Consider the following 17,400-nt stretch of genomic DNA (forward strand, 5'->3'; position numbering starts at 1 on the left):
CCTTGTGTGCTGCTCTCTTGGAGCTCAGGCCGGCCCGCTCAGAGCAGCAAGTGTGTCATTAGCCTTCAGATCCTGGGAGGGCCTGGGCTGAGCTGCAGCACTGCCACTCCGTGTCACTGCAGTGCCACCACGCTAGGGCTGGCACTGGACACACCTTCAGCGTGCCCTGCAGCCAGACCAGAGCCTGCTGCAGGGATTTACAGAGCCCAGCAGCTCTCTGCACGGGGAAGCATGGCAGGGGAGGCACCGAGGGGAGCCCTGGGGCTGTCACCTCTCCAGTGTCCCCTGGCTTTGCCTCCGTTTGGCCCAGCTCTGCCTGCTGGGCCACCCCACCGGGCTGTGCTTCACCAGGAGTGCAGGGAGAGACACAGCTCCAGGCCTCCAGGCCTCTGGCTCGGCAGCAGGGACCACAGATCCAGATCGCATTCTGGATCAGCATTTCCCTCACGTGGATAAAGTGCAGCACCTCACTCTGGGAGCCGAGGCAGCCCCTCCCGAGCACAGAGGCCACCGAGGTGGTGAGTGCCACCCCCCAGCTCAGGAGGGTGCAGCTCCCTGCCGGCAGCAGCTCTCTCCCCAAGCCCTGTGGCGTGCAGGTGATGGCAGAGCAGCCCTGGGCTGCACAGGTAACCCGGGATCCTAGCGCTGGTGAAGAGAGACCCCTAATGTTGGCTGTGGACACAGCCAGTCCAGATGCTGCTGCACCCAGAACTGTAAATTCATGGATTTACACCTTTAGAAGCAGCACCTTTCACAGGTACTTTCTAAACAGCTTCCTGCAGCCATGCATGCCTCTGTGAAATAGCAGTGGGTGCACCTAGCCAGTGGTTTTGTCCAGCAGTTACAGCTCTGATGGCTCTGCAGGAGATGGAGATCAGCCCCTGCTCGGGAGCTGCACAACCACAGCCTGCACCAGCCCTCACTGGGCAGCACTGGAACCACCAGGACAGGCCAAGTCCACAGCCCCAGGCCTGCAAGAACACATCACAGAGCCAAGGAGCTGGGAAATTATCTAAAAAGATGCTTTTTAAACAATGTACTTAATTCACAGAATAGAAAGGGAAATGCTTCTTAAGCTGAGATAAATGTCTGTTGCCAAAATGTCCACATTAAACTGATAGCTTTGAGCTGTTATCCAATAGTTAACTAAAAGTCCATAATTAATCCTTGGTTTCATTCACATCCACTCCTTTTCCCCATTTAAAATTGTGCTCTGATTAATAGTAATTGTACACCCCCTATCTCAAGTCTCTATAGCAGCACCAAGAAATCTAAAATATGACCTCTAACCACTGTACTGTTTAGCAACATTTTATTAAAAATATTTACCTGTACAAATATAAAATATCTCCACACAATTTAATTCCCCGTATTTGTTTTTTGCTGCAAGAAAAGTATGTGAGGGGAGCTCAGGGTGCACTTCTCCAGTAACACTGGTGGATGCAGGAACTGTGGGGTTGGTTTCTTAATTTTTCTGTTTAATATCCACCAGGTTTTTTATTTTAAAACCAAAAAAAGTTTACTCCCAGCTCACCAAGGCGTGGAAACACTGCAGATTTTTGAGCATTTTCTTTGAAAAAGAAGTAAATAACCTAAGAAAGCTTCTCACCAATTCCTTAGGGGTGTGTTTCCCCAGAGATTTCAGAGGAAGGGCTGGATTCTGTCAGTGAACACGCTGAAATGACCCAGTGTGCATGACCCATCAGGTTAATGGCTGATAATTACAACTACAACCATCAGGAACTGCACCCCAAGCCCGGCAGCCCACAGGGCTGACCTGTAGCTTCACCACAAGACTGCTCAACTGGAACATATTGAGGAATAAGTTCGTTATTGCTAAAAGGAAAAGGCAAAACCAAACCAGAATCTGACAAGAGCCTTTAGAAAACACCCACAATTCCTTTAATCAAACAGCCACTTGCTGTGCTCCTCTTGTTCCCAGCTTTACAGTGCGCCAGGCAAGTTTGGGAGGCAAACCGGGAAAAAGAGGGGAGACAGAAAACCAACAGCTCCTCTGCAGCTTGCTTGATTTTCTGGATCCACTCTCCGTCGTCAGCACTCGGGTGCAGCAGCGCAGGAGAACTCCTGGAGAGGCAGGAGCCTTCAGAAAGTGACAACCTTGGGTCGCTTGGGCTGCGCTCTCTGCGGCGCCGGCACGGCCGCGACGTCCTCGTGGTCCGCGCTCAGGCCGGGGGTCCAGCGCCCCACTGTCACCTGCTCTGCAGGGACACAGGACAGCAGTGCCAGGCCAGCCCTGCCAGCTGCACGGCCCGGGCTGAGCCCCAGCAGGGCAGCACACCCAGCACTGCACATTAGTTTCAGATGCTGAGTGGCCTCCTCCGAGAACACAGCCAGGGATTCACCGGTCACCCCTCACTGTCCCCAGGTGAGACCCCACCTGCAGAGCTGCCCAGCCCTGGAGGAGCCCTGGGGGTGCTGTGGGGCACAGCTGGGACCCCAAACCCTGTGCTGGGCTGAGCGCTGAGCCCAGAACCCAGAGCCCCATGCTGGACTGAGCCCAGAGCCCAGAGCCCCGTGCTGGGCTGAGCCCACAGGGAATCCCACGGGAACCCACATCAGCCTCTGGGCACTGAGGCTGGCCCAATCTGCCTGAGGAAACTGGAAGCTGTTCTTCTTTGCCAGCTCTCACCTGTCCTCCTGTACCTGAACGTACCCTGCACAATGCACACTTGATGTTAAATGTCACAATTCTCATAATTCCTGCCAGTGGTGTCACAGTTCAAGTAACTCAACTGCCTTTAACCAGCAGTGCTAGTTTTGAAAAAAGTCCCTTGGGAAAATAAACAGCACTTACAGTCCTCATTATGGATGCTAAACTTACCAGAAAAAGGTGGAAAAAAATCTAATTACAGGCTTCTAAAACATCAGTCATTCAAGTGGGGACAGCCTTGCTACTTGCAGATGAGTTTGGGGCAATTTCAGGGTCTTTTGGTGTCATAAACTTCCATCACATCAATTCAGACTGAATCTGACCCATTCTAAACTGGCAAAGCAGAACATACCTAGAATCCTACATATGGTCTCAGACCTAAAAATATAAATGTAGGATCAGATATAGAGAATATTTCTTACATAATTTTCACCACAGTGGCTTATTATTAAGTGGCACAATAACTAAGTGTCATAGAAACAAAGTAGAAAAATGCACAAATGTGTCAGCACTCCAGTAACAGGATCATTTTTCAAACCCTTTTTGGATGCTTTGCCTGCTGTGGGACAGTGGGGGTTTAGGATACCTAATTTAATTCTTCCACCCACATGGATAGCTGAGAAACACGTACGGAAGCAGTTCATTAGCTGTGAATCCAGCTGGACAGATCCTCCTTGTCCCTGTCCTGAGTGCCTGACACACCTGCCTGCACACACCAGCACCCTGCACCTGGGTACAGCTCCACCACTCCACACTGAGATCTGCAAAAAGCAGCACCAGTTCTGCTGTACAGCTGCCAGACCATGAACAGCAGCACAATTACTGGCCAAAAAAAAATACAGATTATTTCATATGGCCTTCAGACACACACAAGATGAACTTTCTGTTTTACAAAAAGATTTGTCTTAGTTTTGCACTGCAATTTACTGCCTCCTCCACACCCTCCCTGAGTGTCCCAACAAAAGGTCACCTCTGCTGCTTCCAAGCCCTCTTCCCACAGCCTTTTCCCTGAGCACAGCCGTGCAGAGCAGCTGCTGAACCCTGCTGCACCCACAGCCACCCCTCAGCCCTGCAGCTCACCTGTGTTCTGCTTCTCTGGGCAGTCTTTTTTGAAGTGCTCCACAGAGCCACACAGTTTGCAGCCCCCACCTGTGCACACAGAAAGCTGTTACTCACCTGAGGGGAAAAACCACCATAAACCAGCCCAAAAAACGCCCAACCAAACACCCTTCTGTGTCTGTGAGGGACAGAGCTGTTTGGAATCACACTGTACTGTACAGCCCCACACAGCACACATTCCAGCCACTGCTCACTGCGTATTTCTGATTTGCTGGAAGCTCTCTTATGGAGAAACGGGCTGAATTCTGCTGAAATCCACACTCCAAGGAACTTATAAAATTGACAGGGGCTCCTGAGAGGTGGGTAATCCAACTGCAGGTACTGTACTGAGGTGTGAAATTCTACACAACACAAAATCCCACAACACAAACACTTGAAAGCAAGGTGATTTTTGTTCCACTCCAGCTGTGCTGCGAGATCACCTTCTGGAGTTTGCCAAGACTCCACGTTTGTGCTGGGAAACACCAGGAGACAGAATGCTGGTTGTTGGAGCCAATGGAGGAGTGAAGCTTTCAAAGTTAGACCCCATTTCTCAATAAAGTTACTCAGACTGAAGATTCTTTCCCTTTAGTGAGAGTCCATGCTTTGTAATTCCCAGAATTTTAAGCTACTGTGTGGGAATGTTCTTACCACCTACTTGGGTGCATGTAAATGCATACTGCCTACATTCACACAGGATTTTGATCCTTTGTGCATGTTCTGATGCTGAGGCACAAGCTAAATCTCACAATTTGCACCTCATCCTGTCATTTAGTACTAAACTACCCTTAAAACAGAAATCCCCAGGTAATTTATTTGAAAAAGAATTCCCCAGAATTACTCTGCTTTTACTGAAAGATACACAGGAATTCCTTTTAGCCACATTCTGATTCTCTTACAAAGTTACTTTGTTCTGTATCAGGTAGGAAGGACACAGAAATTTTAATTTTACTAAATTTAGTGAATCAGAACACTCACCTTCAGCATACAACCCCTTGGGATTATCTGGACATGACCTTGACAGATGTCCCATCTCACCACAGATGAAACACTTTGCATATGGAAATGGCCCTGCAAAATTCCACAACAGGTTTATCAAAACCCTGGTGAAGTCACAGACCCAACAAAGTGCAATGACAATGTTTTAATCACTTCATGCTACAAATTCCTGTCAGGCTCCCTGTTAGTACTGCAAAACTTAAAATTCTATCCCACAAAGCTTCAGGGTCAGCACTCAGACAGCTCAGAACCAAGCACTTCACAACAGCACCAATTCCTGCGACCCACCAGCAGCTGGATCCACCTTGGCTCTGCATTTGCTGAGGTCGTGCTCCGTGGATCCGCAGCGGTAGCAAATCCCTGTCCCCATGTCTTGGCTCTCCAGCACTGCAGGACAATCAGCCACGCCGTGGCCAGGTTCTCTGCAGTGGAAACACACCTTGGAAGAGGAAAATCCAGTGATGAATTCTGTGAGCGGCACTCAACACCTGGAAATCCCAGCCTCACAGGGCATAAAGAGCAAAGAACATTTTGTCCCCAGGAAAAAGCAGCCTTTATGCTCTGCCATCAAACCACAAAACATGGACACTTTTCTCCTCCTTTAACCAGCAACACACAGTTTGATGGATCACACACTGAAATTACCTGAGTTAGTTTCACCCAGGAACCAAGAGGGGCTGGGGAATCCTCAGAGATACTGCTGAACCAGGAGAGCCATGCCAAAGGCTACAGCTGGAGCTGAAAGCCACCTTTAGTTCCAAACTTCACCTCTTTCAGCTGAAACACTCTGTGCCTGTGGCAGGGGAGGGCTGAGCTCTTGCTGAGCCCCACAGCAGCACAACCACAGGGAGAGAGACCTGTGCCTCCCACATGGGGCTGTCTTTTAACAACATTGTGGGAAAATGACTGGGGGTTAAAAGGGGAAATTTCAGGGGAAAATACAGTGGCTTCTCCCTGGATGGGACCCCACACACACACCACAATCCAGGCAGGACTAACAGGAGGGTGGAGCAGGGAAGAGACCCTACAGCCCTGCCAAAACACTTGCAGAGGAAGGAACCTTGCAGCTGATCAGCCAAACAGCAGCTGAAAGCCAAGGGAGATAAAGGAGGATGTTCTGTGGGATCAGCAGCTGTGGTGAAATCCCAGTCTTTGGACTGACCACATCCCAGCCCAGGGTCACCCTGAGCGACCCACTCCCCAGGTACGACCACCCCTAACCAAGATGTGTGACTGAAATCACTGAATCTCCACCTAGAAGTAAACTAAACAGTATAAAAGTGGGTTAGGAATGGGAAAAAATTTGGAAGGACTCCATCATAACCTGTGGGATCAGCTGAACCCACTGTCTCTTCCCCACAGAGTGAAGCTTGTGCTCTGTGTGAGCTTTACAAGGAATTAGAGCTTGTAATTGTATTGCTTTGATTAAATTGCTTTGTACACGCTGTCACCGGCATCCCCCCGAGCCTTAACCCCACACATTTTATTACAAAGGCTGTAACCGTGCTCACTGTTCATGCCAGCCCTTCAAGGGCGCTGACACATCCCCAGACATCGAGCAGAAAGGGTTTCTCCCTTTTCTCCCGTGTCTGCAGGGCCGGACTCACCATGGCGTTCTTCTTCCTCTCCTGCCTCCTCAGCCTCCTGCTCTCCCGCCGCCTGTCCTTCCTCCGCGCCTCCTCCTCCTCCTCCTGCTCCCCGCGATGTGCCGCGAACCCGTTCACGTCCTGGTTCTCGTACTCCTTCTTCCTCCTCCTGCTCCGGCCTGCCCGCGGCGGCTCCGGCTCCGCGCTGGGCGCCAGCTGCTCCCAGGGGGTGGCGGACAGCGCCCGGGCCCCGGGCGGGGCATTGCGCCGGGCCCAGCGGGTCATGGCACCGGCAAAGGCTCCGGGCCCGGCACGGCCGGACCGCGCACGCTGATGACGGACGGGAAGGGGAGGAGGAGGAAGAGGAGGAGCGGGAGCCGGGACAGGCGGAGCGGGGAGCTGGGCGGGAGGCGGTGCGTGAGGGGCTGTGGGGAACCCGCCATGGCAGGGACAGCTCGCACTGCCCCAGTGTCCAGCCTGGCCTTGGGCACTGCCAGGGATGCAGGGCCTGCCCACCTTGCCAGGGAACAATTCCTCAGTGCCAAGATCCCAGCCAGCCCTGCCCTCTGGCCCTGGGAGTGTCCTGGTTCAGGGCAAATTTGGGAGAGAACCCCCAAAGGGCCCCCCTAGGAAATCGGATTCTACCACCCCTCCCCCAACCGGTCCAGGAGAAAATACTTCCTTGGAGAAAAGTGGAAAAAAACTGTTTATTAAACAAGAAAACTTAATATTAAACAATAAAACCCCTTGCTGCTCCAAAGGAGATGACACACCCAGAAAGTCCCCTCCCCAGATTCCAGTTCAGCTCACTCAGTCCCTTATCAGTCCCTCCGGCGCTGGAAATGCCGTGGCCCAGGCCCAGCCCGGCCCACCGATGCGAGCTGCTGGTGCTCTTATGGTTGTTCAGTCCAGAGCAGGTGTGAACAGGTCCAGAGAAAGGGGAAAAAAGGAAAAAAAGTACAGTCCAGGGAACTTCTTTGCCTCAGCTAGCTAAACTAACTAAAAAGCAAGAAAAAAAGAGAGCCCTGTCCTGCCGTCTGTTCATCCGCAGAACCACGCAGTCCAGAAGCAGGAATGTGTAGGAGTGAGTTCAGTGTCTGAAAACAAACTGCGCGCCTCCTCTCCCCCCCTCAATCCTTGCAGCAAGTCTTAAAGGTGCAAAACTTACTATTCAGCATAAACGGAATGAAACGATTGGTGATAAAAGCATCATATAGTCAACCTAGGACAGGGAGCCATTCCCTGGGGGCTGTCCCTGCAGCCCTTGGCCATTGTCTCTGTCCATCTTTGCTGCAGCCCCTTCAGGCCCTGCGAGGCCACCCTGAGCTCAGCCAAAGCTTCTCCTGCCCGGGTGAGCAGTGGCAGCTGTGCCAGCCTTTGCTGCCAGCAGAGCTGCTCCATCCATCCCTCTGCCCATGCTGGAGCCTCCTCTGGCCCGGCTGCAGCAGCTCCAGCTCCTTCCTGGGCTGGCCCAGGGCTGGGGCAGCTCTGCAGGTGGGCTCTGGCTGAGGGGCAGAGGGGCAGAATCCCCCCTGCCCTGCTGCCCACGCTGGGCCTGGCCCGGCACGGGGCTCTGGGCCCGGCACGGGGCTCTGGGCCCAGCACGGGGCTCTGGGCCCAACACAGGGTTTGGGGTCCCAGCCCAGCACAGGGCTCTGGGCCCAGCCCAACATGGGGTTTGGGGTCCCAGCCCAACAAAGGGCTCTGGGCCCAGCACAGGGTTTGGGCTCTAGGCTTGGCCCAGCATGGGGCTCTGGGCCCGGCACGGGGCTCTGGGCCCGGCACGGGGCTCTGGGCCCAGCCCAGCACGGGGTTTGGGGTCCCAGCCCAGCCCAGCACGGGGCTCGGGGCTCTGGGCTCTGGGCCCAGCCCAGCTCAGGGTTTGGGCTCTGGGCTCAGCCCAGCCCAGCACGGGGTTTGGGGTCCCAGCCCAACAAAGGGCTCTGGGCCCAGCACGGGACTCTGGGCTCTGGGCCCGGCCCAGCACGGGGCTCTGGATTCTGGGCTCAGCCCAGCACAGGGTTTGGGGTCCCGGCCCTGCCCCACCGCACCCCCAGGGCTCCTCCAGGGCTGGGCAGCTCTGCAGGTGAGATCTCTCCTGGGGACAGTGAGGGGTGACCAGGTAAATCCCTGGCTGTGTTCTCGGAGGAGGCCACTCAGCAGCTGAAATTAATGTTGATGAGCCATTATTTGAGCCATGTAATGCTTCCCCCTTGGCCCAAGTCAGGCTGCTGCAATCTTGTGTTTTTAGTCACTGGATCCCCATGACGCTTCCTGGTTGGTGTTATAAAGGTATGTGCATTATACGTACGCTGTATAAAACCTATAAAGAATATTACACTTCCTCTAGTAGTTATCCCGAACACTTGCGTCTCTCCCTAGAGGAATTCGCGGATTTTGCCGATTTTCCGGGGTTTGGAGCCCACTAGAGGGAGGTGTGCCCAAAGAGTTTTCTACACTGCCCCGCTGCCTGGCAGGGCGAGCACGCGTTTAAGAGCAATTAGCCCTGACTGCAGACAAAAAAAACCAACTTATGAATGCCGTTTAAAAGCCAGGGAATAAAACCAGAAGGGTCCAGTATGTCTTCTTAAAATTAAAACCACCTCCTTTGCTGGTGTAGTTACAGCTCAGCCACAGCATGAGGTCCCTGTTGCTCCTGCAACTTGCTTTCTTTCTGCTTTGATGAAGTCCTAAATGTGCTGTCCTGTCTCTACCAGTCTGGAATTTTATGTGTGTGTTTGGGCAGGATCAAGCACCCCTAAGATCCAGCTCTGCAGGCAGTGGAAAAGGGTATTTAACCTTCCTGCTCAATCAGACAGCATTTACCTTAAATATCACTGATTTGGCAGAGGCCACACCAGCTTGAATTTGCACTGGTTTGGGATTTTTTCCAGGTTGACATTACTGGGCTGGAAGCTCCCCTGTACCTGGGCACCAGGTGAGTTGTGAGCAAGACAGCAGTAGTGCAAATATCTTATTTTTTTTTTTAATTTTTTTTTTAATTTTCCTAAGAAACAGCAAACTGTCTGAACACAGCACAGTGTTCATACATTCATAATCCTCATACCCCAAAAAGGAGGTTTTTTCTGCTGAAGGGGAACCACTTCAGCAATTCTTTGCCTGTATGGTTTGGGTAGTTAATACTACTTGGCAGAGTGTCAGGTGACATTTTCCTGGTTGTTTTAATTTGAATGTAAGCCTGAGGACAGAAGGAAAATTAGGCCCTGTTCCCTCTTAAATTCTGTTACATCTGTAATAAACTTAGGCTCCTGTGCAGGTGGTTCACTTTGATTTATTCTCCATAAAATGAACAGATTGCTCAGCATTTACTGCTCTGCTTTCTTTTCAGTTTTAAATGACTACCTGTGCTATATTTACACTTAAATATTTGTGAATTTTGATGGCTACAACCAGGGCAGCATCCCCTTCAGTGAGCCTGCTCAGCTGGCCAGCACTGGATGTCATTTCTGCCAGGCTGTGTTGCTCACAGCTGTGATTCCTTCAGGATATTTATCAATATTTAAATAAGTTGCTCCATTAGCTTTTGTTGCTGGATCAACTCAGATGTTTATTGGTTTATATTCAGGGAAATGTTAAAATGCCTGGATGAACTGAAGCCTGTGAAGGTTAAGGTCTGTGGTCAGTTATTTTATTTGGCTGTTTTCCACTGCAAAGCTGCTGTTTGTTATTCTTGTATCAAAATGACAATCTGAGAAACTGGCCCAAGTTGGAATGTTAGACATTCACTGTCAGGATAGCACAAGACTTTTCCCTGGTTTTAGCTTTGGTGGCTACCTGTTGAGCAGGAAACACTGTTTTCTCACAGGAGAATGTAATTTTGTTCTTTCCAGAAACCCACAGTGAGGAGATGAATGAATTTAAACTGGATTTCCACAGCACTTCGCTTGTGTCTTCAGATAACCAAGTTTTTAATTTCTAGGGTTGAAGGTATGGATGAACAAAGGAGTGGGTTATCCTCCTGTGTTTGGATACAATCCTTTTCTGCAGGATTGGCTGTACTTTGGAAAACTGCTGCATTTCACAGAGAAAAGGAGAAGGAACAGGCTGAAACTGCAGGTAGCAGCAGAGGTACAGATTGCTTGCAGAGGGATCAACAAGGGAGAGGGCTCTAGTCTCTTCAGTCTTACTAATTTTTTATATTCCTCTTGGTCAGGAAAAGGATAAATTCCTCATTTCTACAGAAAAATAAATACAAATAATTTTTTGAAAATATGCCAGTAGTTCATGCAGGTATGGCCAAGTACCAGGTAGATTATCAGTAATTTCAAAGCCCAAATGCAGGTTCAGAAAGCAGAACATAAAACTGGAATGAGAGAATGAGAGCTAAGACAGATACCTCTTAAAGTGTACACTGAAAACTTACAGCATACTCAAAACAGAGTAGACATAAAATAGCTAAAAATTAACTGGCATAATTTATCTGCTTTTTTTTCCCCTCTCTGCTGGGTCCACCTAAGTTCCCTGAACAGTGGGTAGATTAAAAAAACAAAAAAACTTACATTACCCTTGTTTACTGATAGACTTATTACTGTAATATAACAGGTATTTTCTCATTAGGAGCTCAAAATTTTTGTGTAGTAATTTAGAGTGAGTTAAAAATGTGATGTCAGTCATCAGCACTAGGCTGGGCAGTAGGTGACTCTTGGGAGATTTGGCTTGGTAGGACTTCTGTGCCATATGCAGTGCATTTTGGTGTTTCCCACAGGCATTTTTGCAGCAAAAGAAGTGACTGTTTAAGTCTTTAATCTTTTAATTAAACCTTAGGCTGCAGGCAGACTGTAAGAGGCATTGCAGGAGAGAGATGAGCATGCAGCTCTTAAATTGCATTCCAGTGAATCTCATTGGTAAAGTAATTCTGCATATAAATATCAGCTGTAACTCATTCCTGATGTTATCTGCTCCCTTCTGGTTTTGGTGTTTCCAGAGAAGCATTATGTCAGGCACGCTCAGGTGTGTGTGGATCCTGTAGGAGTGACAGTCATGAACCTGCAGAGCCCATTTGTCACTTGTTCTTGGGGCAGCCAAGGATTTCAGGTGTGAAGTGTCACATGTCAGATCAGGTACTCCTGGTGTAGTTACAGACTTCACAGACTGATTTGGGTTGGGAGGGACCCTAAATCCCACCCAGTGTCACCCTTGCCATGGCAGGGACACCTCCCACTGTCCCAATGTCCAGCCTGGGGCAGCCCCAGCTGCTCTGGGCACCCTGTGCCAGGGCCTGCCCACCCTGCCAGGGAACAATCTGTAATTCCCAATATCTTATCTAAAGTGCTTGTTTTCTCTGGTCTTGTAATGGGAAATTCCTGCCCAGTTCTCACCCTTCATGAACTGCCTAATGGAGCACAGGTGGGCTTTGATGCATTTGGGCTTTGATGGAACTTGACCTGAGAGATTATTTCTGCTGATCCTTAGTTGCTTTGTCAAGAGCATTAGAGAAGTGCTTGAGGCATGGCACATAGCTCCTGGGGCACTTAATCAAATAAATTTCAAAGATTGATAGAGAATCAGAGTCTATCAGCAAAGAGTTTTGTTGGCATAAAAGGGTCTCAGCACTGCAGTACTTGTGGCGTGGGGAAAATAAATATGAGAAACAAGAAGTAGCATTTTATGTCAAGAGTTAGTGCACAAACCCAGATTTTGAACCTTTAATATTTTCTTGTTGAGTCATCATCTGTATGCTTTTCTTTCTTTGTGTGGGCACACAGCCTTTCAGGTTGTTTGTTTCCTGCTGGAGCATTCAAGGAGCAGCAGGAAACAAACTGTGCATGGTAAGTGCTGCTGTGCTCCACAAGAATGAGTTCATTCTCCTGAACATATCCCTGTGGAGCAGAGCAGCCACCTTCCAGCTGAGGGGCACAGACCCTGCTCCCCACACCTCATCCCCAGGCTGGGCTCCACTCCGAGGAGAATGGGCTCCAAGCACACAGAAAACTGCCCTGAGCATTGTCATGGGGGAGTAGGACTGAGTCACTGTCCCAAGTTTAATTTAAAATATTAATTAGCACTGTGGCATGAAGAATGAAAACACACCATTCATGTGAGGCAGCTGAGTTGCCCTTGCTGGCTGTATAGAGATCATGGAGGGAGAGAAAGGTCACTGGAGTGGAAAATGTGGGTGACATCAACCATTGGCAAAATAATCCATGTGAGGAGGAGTATTTTGGTTGTGAGGGACATGCTTGGAAGCCAGTAATACAGGGAATGCCACACTTGGAGCAGAGCAGGGAGTAAGTCAGCCCTGGGTGTCCCTGTTTTGTGCAGACTCAAATTCCCTGTTTGGTCAGAGCATGGGATGGCCAGGGCATTGCTCTGGGTTATTTGCTCATCTCAGTTATTTTCTAGTGCTTATTTCAGCCAGGAATCACACCTTTACATAGGCTGGGGCTCTGGAGGGTTCTATCCCAAAACACCCACCAGTCCCACCCCAGCCCCAGTGTGGATCAGAACCTTGCTCCCTGAGCTCTGGGTATCTCTGGGTCTGTTCCAACATTTGATCACCTTCACAGGGCAGAAGCCGTCTCTAATAATTAACAGGAATTCCCAGGGTCCCATCCTCAGGCTGTTTTCTCCTGTCCTGTCACTCTGCACCCCCAAGGAGAGCCTTGAGCCTGTGTTCCCCTGCTGCAGACAGTGGTGGACATCATTAAACCCTCTTAGCCTTCTCCTGCCAGGCTGTGCCTCTGCTGGACCCCACGAGGTTTCCAGCAGCCCATTTCCACTGTGAAACACTCTCTGAAGAGCAGCCCTGCTCTCCAGCTCTTAGGTGGTACCATCAGTGGACTGGCTGGTGAGTGATGCACCTCATCCTCGGGGCTGCTAAAGGCACTGAAAGAGCCATCAGCCCCACACCAGCCCCTCAGGATTGCTGCAGGCAAGGGGCAGCCTGCTGGACATTGTGCTGCTGCCCATCAGCAGGAGAAAAGCAAAATACAGGCTAAAATCTGAGGACACTTGGCCCTCGGCTGGATTTTGTGTTGAGCTGAGAGTTTTGGAGGGCTAACAGTGAAGCCTTTAAGTTTTGCTTATTTGCCTTCTATGTAAAATCAGCAATAGTCTGATTCCCTCCCCCAGAATTACTATTATTAACCTCCATTTGGAAAGCCAGCAGCAAAGTGCTAGGGAATGTGCCCAGCATAGATGAGGAAGTAGCAGGAATCACATGGAAGCTCCAGCCTGCTCTGCACTCAGCAGCTCTCCTTCTGAGCACACCCTGCTGCTGATTTTCAAGAGCAGCTAATTCACCATCTAGCTCTCAATTAGCTTCCAATTGTGACTTTTAGAAGTCTGTAGCCAGTTTTGGGCCAGCTATGCAGCCACAGCTCTGCAGATATGACTCAGCCAGGGACCTGCCTGGGAGCTGGTGTTCTGGCTGTGAAACACTGTGTTTCCATATGCAAAAAAGAAGCAATCAGTGGGATTGTCAGCACTTGCTGTTTTTTTCCTTTCCACTGTGCTGCTGAGCACAGGGACCATGGAGAGCATGGAGATGTCCCTCGGAGTGGCAGCACATCCTCAGGGACTCTGGGGAGTGGCAGCTGAGCCAAACCCTGTTACCTCTGAAGCTGAGAGCTGCAGGAGGGGACTGGAGCTGGGCAGGTTTGGGTGAAATGCAGAATATCAGCAAACTGACTTGCCTGCTGGGTTTTGGGCCAGGCTGCTGCAGCCCAAGGACACAGGGCAGAAATGAGCAGGATGCTTACAGGAGGCATTGTAAATATGTCCAGAAATGCAAGTGCTGCATAGAATTAGAGATTTGTGCTTTTTGCACAGCTGAAGTGGTACTTTTTTCATCACCAGGCAAGAAAGGGAAGCAGTCCCCCAAAAAAGAGCGTGCCAAGGTTGTTGTATGGGTGCACCCCAAAAAAGCTGCACCCAGACCACTTTGTGCCAGCACAGCCAGGCATGGAGGAGACCTCAGGTATCAGGCAGTGTTTTATTACACAATGCATTTATACAGAGATGTACAGGGGTGCCTTTCCATCAGAACGGCAGCCACGTTTGCCCTCAGCTGTGGCCTTCACCAGCAACTTCATCTCCTGCCAAACTGAGGCAGGGGGGGTGGCACCTTGATGTCTTGGCCTCTTTCCAGTTTCTTCTCGCAGTCAACCAGGTAATTGACCCCGTCGATGACAATCTGGACTAGCTCCACCTACAGCAACAGGAGGAGAATTGTAGTTACACAGGGATTAGCTCATCTGTTAATAGGAGAGTGGGAAGTTGGCTTGTGCTGTCACCGCAGCAGACAAAGCTGGAAGTGAGGAGGGTCACAGGCATCACACCTCCCCCGGCTCAGGGATGCACGCTGTGCAAAGCCACAGTCATTCCCTTCTCCTGTTTGCCCTGAGCAGCAGAAACTTTCAGTTAGGTTCCTAAAGCTGTGTCCACCAAACTGTGCTCCCACAAGAACAAACCAGCCAGGCAGAAGTCCCTGTAGAAAGTGTTCAGGCAGGAGCTGAGGGACCTGTTTCAAACATGACTCCTGAGAGGGTGCAGGGCGTTGCTGAGCAGGGATGCCTGGCCCAGGGTGTTCCCCGCTCTGCACGAGGATGAGGGCACAGAGCAGCTGTGCTGTGAGTGTTCAGCCTTGCCAGGCTGTGCCTGAAGAAGCACTCAAGTCTTTGCTGTGTCTCCCCAGCTCCAAGCCAGAGCACCCCATGCTTGCAGGATGTGTGAGCACAGAGACATGGAAGTGAGTTGGGAGGGATGCTGGTGCAAGGAGCGTAGGAAGGAGGCTTGTAGCCCTGGTTCACACCAGCCCTGAGTGCTGCTGGGGGCTCAGGGTGGCTGTCCTTGTTGTGTCTGGCACTGGCAGGAGGGTGGGGACATTGACAGTGCCTGAGGGGGCTCACAAAGCTGAGCTGTGCCCTTCCCCTGCAGATGGCCATGGCCCTGTGGGGTGGTCCCTCAGCCCCGGGGAGCAGCCTGGCTGTCCTGCCAGGCTCAGCACACAGCTCAGGGCTCATCCTGCACCCAGCACTGCTTTACTCCCAGCTCCTCACTTATTGCCTTGGCATTTAGGTTTTATATTTTTCAGATCCTGCACTGCTTTAGTGTAAAATTCTAAACTCCATACCCTGTTTTCCATACTGATTTCCCATTTTATTCAGATAAAACAATTCCTCTCTAGGCCTGAAACTCAAGGACACCTCATTGTCTCAGGTGCAAACAACAGTGAATTGAGGGGGGCACACATGGAGAAAATGACTTCATTACCTGAAGCTGTAATTGGAGGATTAACCCCTGAAATGCAAATGGACCAAACTTTTACCTTTATGAAAAACTCGTGCCCATCAACCACCTTGGGTGTAGTCCATTGGAGGCTTTTGACAGCCCAGACTGTACCTGTTGAAGGCCTTTAATAAATACCTGCTTTTATTCCCCTAATCTTGCCTAGCCCCTGTTCTAGACAGCCACTTCAATGCATCAGAGTGACACTGCCAGGGGTGGGATTTGCTCCAGGCCCAGAGCAGCACCAAAATTCCCAATTCTGTATGGCAGGGGGTGGTGGTGTCTTCATAACCTGCTTCAAAAGTGCTGGAGAATACAAGGGGCCCTGTCCCCAGCAGACTGGTGACATTTAAGGACCACAGACCCTGTGGCACTGTGAGGCAGCAAGATAAAGCTGGTCTTTCTTAATCTCCATTAAATGGTTCATTAGCAACCTTTAATAACTGGCTTGTTGAAACCAAGTGCGAAGAATAAATCCCATTGTCTCTTTATTGTGGCAGTTGCTGATTTTCAAGGGATTTGTTTTTACTATAAAGCATTTCACGGGCTTGGCAGTTTATTTTATTGTCTTTACAGACTAGCTGTGTTGGGAATTCAGAGGTCTGAATTTGCAGCCTCCATAAGAAAACAAATTTCATATTAGGTTTGCATTGACCAGTAACTGAAACAGAGCAGGAATACAAACAGTTTTATCTTGCACCTTTGGGAGCATAATTCAGTTCTGCAAACACATTTACCACATAATGGCATTTATTTAATAAGGTACTGAAAAAATTTATCCTATAATAAAACTTTTCTTATCCCCTTGAGTATGTCTTGTCTTATTTAGATTTCAGAATCTCCAAGGTAGGGCTTGTGTCTCATCTGTTGCCTTAATCCTTTGGATCCTTGCTGTAGAAGGCATCACTGACTTCATAGGAACTCTTCATATAAGCAAAAATGTGTAGGCTTAGGCTGTCTGTCAGCTGGACTCAATTCATCATGCAGTGTAATCCTGTTTTTTATTACTAATGTTACTTTAATATAAAACACACATGATGATGTCTCAGGTGTTAATAGATGTGTTTGTCACAGGCTGTTTTGGCCAATAATACAGCTTAATAGCATTTCATTTATTTTATTTCCTGTTACTTATTTCATTCTCGATCCAAAGGAACACAGAGGCCTACGTTAAACTTCAGTGTGAAGTTTCCAGACATCTGTCTGTGGGGACATTCAGGGGCACATCTGGATCAGAGAGCAGTGGTCACCTGGCTGGGCTGTCCCTGTGGCAGGTGAGCCAGGAAGGGAAGGCACTGTGGGCTGGGTTAACATTGGTGTCACCCAGGTGCATTATCCCAGGGTTATTTTTGTGTTATGAAAACCTGCCCAGAATGGGGCTGGCCCCAGGTCTTGGGCTGCAGCATCAGGACCAGCCTGCATGCATATCCAGCCTGCCACAGCCATGGGTTTGTCTCAGTCAGAGCTGTGGGAGGAGCAGCAAGCAGCTCCTGGGCACGGCTGTTTCTCCCCATCCTCATTAGCTGCGCTCTTAGGAACTGCTCTGCTCATAAAATCATTAAGCATGAAGCTGGAATGAGGTGTGGGACCTGAGCTGCCAGGAGGGGAGCAGCTGCTCCAGGCTGCAGGGTCATTTCCACGCTCTGGCACTACAGATGTTCCTTCTCACTGAAATGGCTTTGCAGCAAACATCTGAGGAGCACCCATCTCACTGCAGCCTGTGCCCTACAGGGAAGGCTCGGGGCTCACTAGTAAATCTTTGCCCTGATTTCAATCTCTGTTTTAAACTCGTCTGAG

General features: G+C 50.0%; 2 protein-coding genes across 2 annotated transcripts in view; both read right to left on the bottom strand.

Moving 5' to 3' along the window:
* Nucleotides 1-1,879: 1,879 nt before the first annotated feature.
* Nucleotides 1,880-6,690, bottom strand: ZCCHC9 (zinc finger CCHC-type containing 9). The gene is made up of 5 exons (XM_059873878.1): nt 6,376-6,690; nt 5,057-5,207; nt 4,748-4,840; nt 3,752-3,820; nt 1,880-2,219 (listed from the first exon to the last, which is right to left on the bottom strand). Exons 1-5 carry the CDS (start codon nt 6,637-6,639, stop codon nt 2,104-2,106), a joined length of 693 nt encoding a protein of 230 aa, XP_059729861.1. The 5' UTR covers nt 6,640-6,690; the 3' UTR covers nt 1,880-2,103.
* A 7,599-nt stretch (nt 6,691-14,289) lies between these two features.
* CKMT2 (creatine kinase, mitochondrial 2) overlaps nt 14,290-17,400 on the bottom strand; it is a 29,725-nt gene continuing 26,614 nt past the window's right edge. The window contains exon 11 of the mRNA XM_059874256.1: nt 14,290-14,524. Coding sequence (XP_059730239.1) covers nt 14,405-14,524 — 120 coding nt within the window. The 3' untranslated portion in view covers nt 14,290-14,404. The remainder of the gene's footprint in view (nt 14,525-17,400) is intronic.

This window comes from Haemorhous mexicanus, chromosome Z (assembly GCF_027477595.1).
Source record: "Haemorhous mexicanus isolate bHaeMex1 chromosome Z, bHaeMex1.pri, whole genome shotgun sequence".
Taxonomy (NCBI): domain Eukaryota; kingdom Metazoa; phylum Chordata; class Aves; order Passeriformes; family Fringillidae; genus Haemorhous; species Haemorhous mexicanus.

Bases quoted from the DNA above. Each gene is read 5' to 3' on its own strand.
- ZCCHC9 (XM_059873878.1), bottom strand. From the start codon at position 6,639: ATGACCCGCTGGGCCCGGCGCAATGCCCCGCCCGGGGCCCGGGCGCTG. The intron at 4,841-5,056 runs GTGGGTCGCAGG...GGAATTTTGCAG, and splicing joins CAAGGTGGATCCAGCTGCTG to GGCCATTTCCATATGCAAAG. The intron at 3,821-4,747 runs GTGAGTGTTCTG...CTGTGTGCACAG, and splicing joins CAAGGGGTTGTATGCTGAAG to GTGGGGGCTGCAAACTGTGT.